This window comes from Megachile rotundata, chromosome 10 (assembly GCF_050947335.1).
Source record: "Megachile rotundata isolate GNS110a chromosome 10, iyMegRotu1, whole genome shotgun sequence".
In the NCBI taxonomy this organism is placed as follows: Eukaryota; Metazoa; Arthropoda; class Insecta; order Hymenoptera; family Megachilidae; genus Megachile; species Megachile rotundata.
In genome coordinates, this window is record NC_134992.1 from 17,494,079 (window position 1) to 17,502,044 (window position 7,966).

At 32.2% G+C, this 7,966-nt stretch overlaps 3 protein-coding genes across 5 annotated transcripts; 2 read left to right on the forward strand and 1 right to left on the reverse strand.

The window, feature by feature from the left end:
* Nucleotides 1-129: 129 nt before the first annotated feature.
* Nucleotides 130-7,265, forward strand: LOC105663751 (uncharacterized). Of its 2 annotated transcripts, none has more exons than XM_012294882.2 (7): nt 130-331; nt 738-1,084; nt 1,165-1,436; nt 1,498-1,729; nt 1,795-6,236; nt 6,941-7,011; nt 7,109-7,265. In XM_012294882.2, exons 1-5 carry the CDS (start codon nt 306-308, stop codon nt 1,965-1,967), a joined length of 1,050 nt encoding a protein of 349 aa, XP_012150272.1. In that variant the 5' UTR covers nt 130-305; the 3' UTR covers nt 1,968-6,236; nt 6,941-7,011; nt 7,109-7,265. The 2 variants fall into 2 exon arrangements, with proteins under 2 accessions (XP_012150272.1, XP_076392590.1); XM_076536475.1 differs by lacking the exon at nt 130-331 and adding an exon at nt 350-372.
* On the reverse strand, nt 3,486-6,117 carry LOC100880545 (FGGY carbohydrate kinase domain-containing protein). 2 transcript variants are annotated; one of them, XM_003707400.3, is made up of 10 exons: nt 5,941-6,117; nt 5,758-5,869; nt 5,442-5,679; nt 5,246-5,373; nt 4,863-5,045; nt 4,562-4,769; nt 4,353-4,503; nt 4,202-4,276; nt 3,846-4,123; nt 3,486-3,765 (listed from the first exon to the last, which is right to left on the reverse strand). In XM_003707400.3, the coding sequence occupies exons 1-10, from the start codon at nt 6,115-6,117 to the stop codon at nt 3,663-3,665; spliced, it is 1,653 nt and encodes a 550-aa protein (XP_003707448.2). In that variant the 3' UTR covers nt 3,486-3,662. The 2 variants fall into 2 exon arrangements, with proteins under 2 accessions (XP_003707448.2, XP_012150271.2); XM_012294881.2 differs by having other exon boundaries at nt 5,752-5,869.
* Nucleotides 7,109-7,765, forward strand: Pop5 (POP5 ribonuclease P/MRP subunit). Its single transcript, XM_003707401.3, has 3 exons — nt 7,109-7,265; nt 7,342-7,511; nt 7,575-7,765. The coding sequence occupies exons 1-3, from the start codon at nt 7,247-7,249 to the stop codon at nt 7,689-7,691; spliced, it is 306 nt and encodes a 101-aa protein (XP_003707449.2). The 5' UTR covers nt 7,109-7,246; the 3' UTR covers nt 7,692-7,765.
* Nucleotides 7,766-7,966: the final 201 nt, after the last annotated feature.

Below are 7,966 nucleotides of genomic sequence, written 5' to 3' on the forward strand. Positions count from 1 at the left end.
GAACAATTAAGCGAATAATTAAGCCTTTTACTTTTAAAATTGGCAATTTCGTAAATCTGTAGATTTCAAATTCAATTGGATTCTGTTTTATCGACGGAGCAAAAAATGTATCACGACGCGATTAGTACACGTTCAGAGTGTGCAAGTCGCTTGCGATGGCTACGTAACGTAGAAGTTGTTCCGTGATTTTTTCTGGTTCCTTGTTGATTTCCTTATTTTTGTTTACATTTTAGTTTGTTTAAAAATGTTGTAGGCTTTTGTTTATATCCCTAAAGTTGTCGAGCGTCGGTGAAACGGGGTGAAAGATGAAAAACGCGAAAGTTAAAGCAAGGTAATTGATACCTTACTTAAATGGATTTCATTTGATTGTAGGTACTTGTTGCTTTTATGACTGAAAAAGGTCTTTAATGTTTATCTATCTTTAGTAATTTCAATATATCTTTATTCTTTTGACGAAAAAAGCGATGTCTACTGTTTAAACGGTTGAAATACCCTCGATATTTTCTTGCGATAAACAGCATAATAAACATATTTAACTTGGGAGAGTATTGATTTTTCTACTCCCCTCACACATAAAGGGTACTGTGACTTCACAGTTCATGTTCATGCTCAATCGCCTATCATCATTTTTGTTTTATTTAGTATTATGTGATTTTATCAAAATTAATACCATGAAATATATTAACAATATAGTAATGTTTAATTATTATAGCATTATTGTTTAAACATTATTATAGACAATGCATGGAACGTTTTGGGGATCAAGGAGGATATTTTGATGTTGTTGTACGTCCAATGTTGCAACAAGGACACGAGGGGGAATTATGTGGATGGTTAAAAGAAATGAGTTTAATTAGGACTGTTTCTACTTGCCCCCACCCAGAATGTAAAGGAAGAAGTTTAGCTTGGAATCAAGCAAGAATTGTAGACAAATATAGTTGGTCTTGCCCTAGCTGTATGAGGAAACAATCTATTAGAGAAAATTCTTTTTTCTTCGGAGTTAAATGCGACCTGAAAATGTGCCTTCAACTGATATTAGGATGGTGTCAAATGATACCCAGCGAACTCACTGCCAGTTACCTAGGTTTTTTAATATTTTTCATTTATCTTTGATAAATTCATAATACCAATTATCTCAAATAATTTTACCATAATTCTTTTTAGAAATAAAGAAACATGTAGTTAAGAAAGTATACGAAAGATGCGATGAAGTTTCTGAAAATTATGTAGCAAGTCATCCAGAAGATTGGGTTTTGGGAGGTCAAAGTGCAATATTAATTGTGGATGAATTTCCTAATGGCTACATGACTGAGAATCCATCCGATATAACTACTGCTAAAAAGCGTAATAATAATTCTCATACAATAGTTTGTATAGCAGAAGCGAATACTATACCGACTCGTATGTGGTTACATATGATCGAAGCACTTCCGGAGGTATGTTATGGAAACATTGCAAATTTATCTTTTTCAATCTTAACGTTACATTCTGTTGCAGCTGGTAAAAGTTGATAAAGTGCAAGGAGATGATGGCAAATGTGACATGGTTAAAGAAGCTTTAAAAGAAATCACAAAACACAGTGCACCTGGCAGTTATATCGTGGCTAATAGCAGAGCTCGTTGTTGTAGCTACGAGTCATTACAAGAATTAAAGCAATATAAAGTAATTAGTGTAGAACAATTACAAAAGTTTGATCCACCTGGAAAAAATAAACTTCTTAACAATCTAGGTATGTATAGCGTGTCTTTCTGTTAACAGTCTTTCGCTTGTTTATTGACCTGCTTGTTTGTTCAGAAACAATTTGGCAAACCGGTGTTGAAATTTGCGAAGAAATTCAAGAGACAACCCATAGCTTGGGACAACGTATAATATCAAAGCATTTATGGAGACAGAGGTTTGGTACATCTCCTTCCATGGCATTTCAGTACATGCTTAATCACATTGCAGAATGTTATCGCTTTGTTTAAACAGTTTTATTGTCATATTTTCACTAACTATGATGTATTTTTCTACCTTAACAAGCAATATGAAATGCTAGTGAATAACCTTTTTCAAAAACTTTATAAGGCATTATCTTTAAATGAATTGATATTTTATAGGATAGGATGTTATTTACCAGCCATATCGATAATCTTTAACATCCTAATTGCACAAGTTGCACAAATGGCCTTATTAAAGTTTAAAAAAGAATGAATTACTTATAAGCAAAGTATAAATACTATAGGAAATATTTTCATATAAACGATATCACGTTTTATTGAAACACGCATTTTGTGTCTTCCAAATATCAGAATGTAAATCATTTCTGAAGTTAAATGTTTATAATGATCGTTAATTAGTTAGAGTTCTAACATTTATACAAGATAAACTTCAATCTGTTAAAGTACTTTGAAAGATATTGTTCCCTTTAGATTTCTCATTTTTATATAAATTTTAATTGAAAAACTAGTTAATGAAAGACTGATGGTGATCTTGATGTAATACCAAGTTACTGATGCAACAAAACAGATTATAACGTTTGTCATGACGTTAATACTCAGAATGTTTTGATGATACTGATTATGAGTTTTTTATCTACTTGAAATGTTACCCATTCAAAAAATTGTAGGAACGGAACTAGTTTAAACAGAAGTACATAATACCAGGTGCAATTAGTACCAATATTTAAAGTAGAATTAAATTTTCAATTTACGTTGTACTATTAACACTTGTAACAGCTGTAACATTCAATGCTGAACTTGAATTTTACCCAAAGGTTTATAACAGTATTACTCTAAATAATATACTGTGAATCGATTATGTTTTAATATAAGTACACGTTTATTAACTTGTTCAAGTCGTCAGTCGGTTTTCCTAACTTCAGCTGAAATTCACTGGATCCAGTGACGTTGAATATTGCAGTTGTCAGCTTGTGATAAAACCGACTTTGTGATATAAAAACGTTAATTTTGTTCGTTTCTCGAATCATATCAACGGACAGAATGAACTATGAAGGTTGTAAAATTTTTTGAGAAGTTTTTGCGAACAATGTGATAATTACGTTACTTCATACCATTTTTAGTAAAAATGGTATATTAGAAGTTGAGGAGATAAGAAAATAATCTCTATGTTATAAGTATATTGAAATTATATTCGTGTGCGGTACGTATTTTTTATTCCCAAGGTAGTTGATAATACCGTTTTTATGACATTACGTAACGCTATTGAGAAACACAAATTTTTCATTAAATATATAATTAACTAAGGAATTTTTAATATTTTTATAATTATTAATCGTATATAGCAATATTGTTATAATTTCATGTTTATACACGTACTGTTAAATAATTACAATATAAAACATATAAGTAAAATACATTTTATACCAAACTATAAAGAATTACGATTCATGTATTAGTTAAAAGATTGACATTTAAATACCAAATTGGTAGAATTTAACTCACCTTATTAGAATAATTCATAATAGATTAAAAACATTATATTGATATTTTCATATGTATCTTTATTTACATAAATAAAGATAAAAAAAAGTACATAATAAAATATCGTTCAATGATTGTGTACATAAAACGTTGAATAAAAAAAAGTTATGTAAGACGTATCACATCTCTTTGCATCAGATTGTTCACTGTGAGATTCTGCACGCGACTTCCCTGATCATTTTACTCCTTTGTTAGTATTACGTCTGAGGTATTCATAATTTCTTTGTAATCCTTCTGATCTTGCACCATTCTTCGAAAAACTCGATATTTCTGATGATGGTACCTTGAAAGAAGGATTTATGTCATACGTATATTTTACATTTTACGAATAATAAATTTTATCTTGATCAATTCATAGCTTACTTGTAGCATTCATTTTTAGGTTTTACAATATTTGCAGATCCTCCCATTGTTTTAATAGCATCATGCATAGTGTTGAATTTTCTAGCTGCATAGGATCCTAAGATTGCAGCTCCTATCAATACTGATTCCTTCTCAACGGGGCACAGTACAGGTAAACCTAACACGTCGGCTTGTATTTGAGTGAATAACGGATTCTGGCTTAGACCTCCACAAACTAGTAAGGTTTCTATTTTATGGCCAGCGGTTTCTAGTGTTTCCAGGATGTACTTCGTACCATACTGTGATAAAACATTAAATGCTTTTTGTTATTACCGGATAAAAAATGGTAAAGATTCAAATGACGAAACTATTCATACCGTTAATGCTTGTACAGTTGCCAAATATAACAGTGCCAAATTTTCTTGATCAACAGACAAAGATAAGCCCGATATCTACACAACATTCGATTATAGATACATGGCAATAAAATTATGTGCATTAAATATAACAAATCTTTAATCTTGTTACCATTCCTTTAAGAGCTGGATCAGCTAGTGGGGAACGATTTCCGTGAAAATCAGGCCAAACATGAAGGTCTTTCGTTAAATAAGAAACATTTTTCAAATTTCTTTGATCTGCCATCGTTTGTAACAATTCCGATAAATACTGTTGTATGTGCCTGAAAACAATGTTCAGATATTTTTCTTCTCATTTGATACTTCTCTAAATGAACTTACTTATTTCCACTTAAACTTTTCAAGATCCCTGGTGTTGCAGGGTGGGTATCAATGATGTGATCAAGCAACTTTCCAGTCGCACTTTGTCCCCCTTCGTTTAACCATAATCCTGGAATCATAGCACTGAAATATGGGCCCCAAACACCATTGACAAACAGTTTCTTCTCATTCACTATCATGTGACAAGTTGATGTGCCACAAATTAATGCTGTGAATTACATATGAAATACCATATGATTAAAAAACGAATCAAGGGGTTTGATGGAAATAAGCGGGTAAAAAGGAAGAAAATTGCGTATACCCAGTCTGGTTTGTAAATTGACCGGTACACCAGGAACAGAACAGCCTATCATACCAAGTCCTCCAGCGTGCGCATCAATAAGGGATGTACCCACGGCTGTTCCTTTTAGGAGTCCCAATTCAGAAGCAGCTTTTGCCGACAAACCATGGTCAACCGGATCACCGGGTGTCCTGACATCATTACCTTCGTATCAATAGTTCTCTTTATTAAAATAAAGTAATACTTTCATATTATCTGTCTGAACATAAAAGAAATTTGTTAACTTGTTAACGCAAAACCTACATCATGCAAACGAAATGTTAATCGATTCGCGAATGTTAATCAATGCAAGGTTTACCTACGGGAAAATAATTTTGACTAATCTGTAAAATCATTATTAATACCTATTTTCCTCCAGTTATCTTTTTTCAGATCTTTCAAGTGAATTTGTTCAAAGAAATCTTCTTTCCATTTGTTATTACCATCTGGACCAGCACTGTAGTTCCACTTGCAGACCAAAGAGCATAAAGATCTGAAACAGGATGAAAATAATGTATCATAGCGTACAAACTTTTTGTTACCCTATAATTACACAACTACCTAGATTCAGAATCTGTTGCCTTCCATGTTAAGAAATCGGGAAGATCAAAAAGCAGTGTGGCACGATTCCAAGATGAAGGTAAATTCTTTTTGAGCCATAACATTTTAGGAGTTTGCATTTCCAGTGATACCTTTCCTCCCACGTATTCAAGCATTTCATGACCTTGTGCATTTATAAAATCAGCTTCCTCCTGTGCTCTGTGGTCCATCCATAATATAACATTCTGTTTATCTTCACCTATAAAACAAATCAGAATAACATATAAATCTTTCATTTTGATATAACGATAGTATCCACTCTGTTCCGTACATGTACCTGTTGGACTCACTGTAACTGGTGATCCTGTTTTATCTATCACTACCATCGAACAAGTAGCATCAAAACCAATTCCCTTTACATTATCCGCAGAAATATCAGCTACAACTGACTGTAAATAGAAGTATTTTTTATATACTGTTATTTCATCCTTCTTACAATGGATTTTTTTGAAATTATTACCTTTACTACATGGCAGACAGCACTCCAAATATTATCAGAAGACTGTTCATAGAAATTTGGAGCAGGATGGAAAATTTCCAGGGGACATGTTGCTAATTTCACAATCTTCCCCTTAGAAGATACCAGAGCAGCACGAGCGCTTCCTGTTCCAACGTCTACACCCACAAAATAATCCATGTTCTATTTCTTGAAACTGTTCCGTAAATTTTATATCTTTTGTCAAGAGAAATTGACTGAACACTGTACTTGGAATAGAATCATTATGAGCTGCAGACAAGAGTATATAACTGTTATCAGTGAGTCTTTACTCTAATCATAAGCTTATTTTTTTAATATCATATGACCCTGAGATAACTCTTGCAGCAACAAGAAACAGTGAGCTAGTAACAACTTATTGCTGCATAGCTCCCCTAATTCTATTTCCTAAATAAAAATAATTGTTAACGATATTTCTTTTTTAAACAATTGATCGAATTTCAAAATGGGTAATACGTTATGCACTATGTAGAAACGTTAAATCAATAGAACTAACTTTAAAAACGAAATATGTTTGCATTACGTAAGAAGAGTAACACGTAGAGCCGTGTAAGGAAACACGTGTGCATAAAAAATTCTAAGTGCGTTACCTTGATTAATTACATCATACCGTTCTGCAGACTACACGTCTTTTCTTTTACAAAATTTCGTAAATCTTTTGAAAAATATATCGAAACAAAATGAACAAGTTATTAAAACGTTCTTATTGTATTTAAAATAAAATGATAATATTATCATTGTTGCAAAACAATGATGAAATTATGATACGCATTACACGCACGTGCGTGACTGTATTTGACAGCAACCTAGCTGAACCATGTGTATCGGATAATCGAATGTTAGTGCACGTGGTCATGTTTTGCGTGATATATAGTCATTGAAATGTATAATTTATGTGTAATACGTGATTAAAAAAAATATAGTGACATTTCATTTGTGTAATTAATAGCTGTTTCATTCCCAGGTGACATTCTTCGGGGAACTTTGTATTCTCGTGTCTTACATAACCTAAAACATGGTTCGCTTTAAGAATAGGTAATAAAATGAATCGTACACGTTTTCATACATCTATCAAACAAATAAGAGATTATTTATTTAAAAAAGTTACAATTCATATAACATTAATTTAAAGTATTCTTGTAGATATATAACATTTGAGATAACTCCCGCCGATAAATCTGATAAGCCTTTCCCGCTAAAACTTACGGCTTTGCACGTTGCTATTCAACAAAAAGTATCACAATTGTACGGCGATTTTGGTACCGCAGCGATGAAAGCTGGTTTCACTGGTAGAATAAAATTTACATGTTAAAATTGCAGCAAACTGATATGAAAATAAAAGTGTATTATTCTGTAATTTTTTAGCAAAATATTGCAATATACACACAAAAATTGCTTTGGTAAAAAGCAGACACGGTCCACACAAGTTTCTATTAAAAACTATTCCAATCATAAATGATATCGCGGGACGTTTAGTATCGGTAAAGATACTTTATGTTGGTGCAACGTTAAAACATTGTTTTCTTTTCATCAAAGTAAGTAAATGACACATGATTAACACTAGAAATATAACTATAAATTACACGCGACTCTTTCAGAAATATCAACAACAGAAATTAGAACAAATATGGTATACCTTGAGAACCGAAACGGAACGAAAAAATATGCAAGAAGCTTTAATGACATTAAATCCAGCTGTGAAGGAGTGCACGTGATACAAAATAAAATAATGAAAACATGTGATTATATAGATATATGAAAGTTGAATAAAACCACAATTTAAATGAAACGCTGCTCTTAGCGTGTCATTTTATGTTTTCTATTTCCGACTGTTTCGCATATGAAAGAAAGGCGGGAATATTTCAAGTTTTCAACCACCACCTACACCCAGAGATTCTCAACGTACGGATTCTGATGCACTGAAATTTGCTGGTGCTTTAGAATTTTTACTTTTCGAGATTTCGGAACTTTGGAATTTTCGAATTCTGGA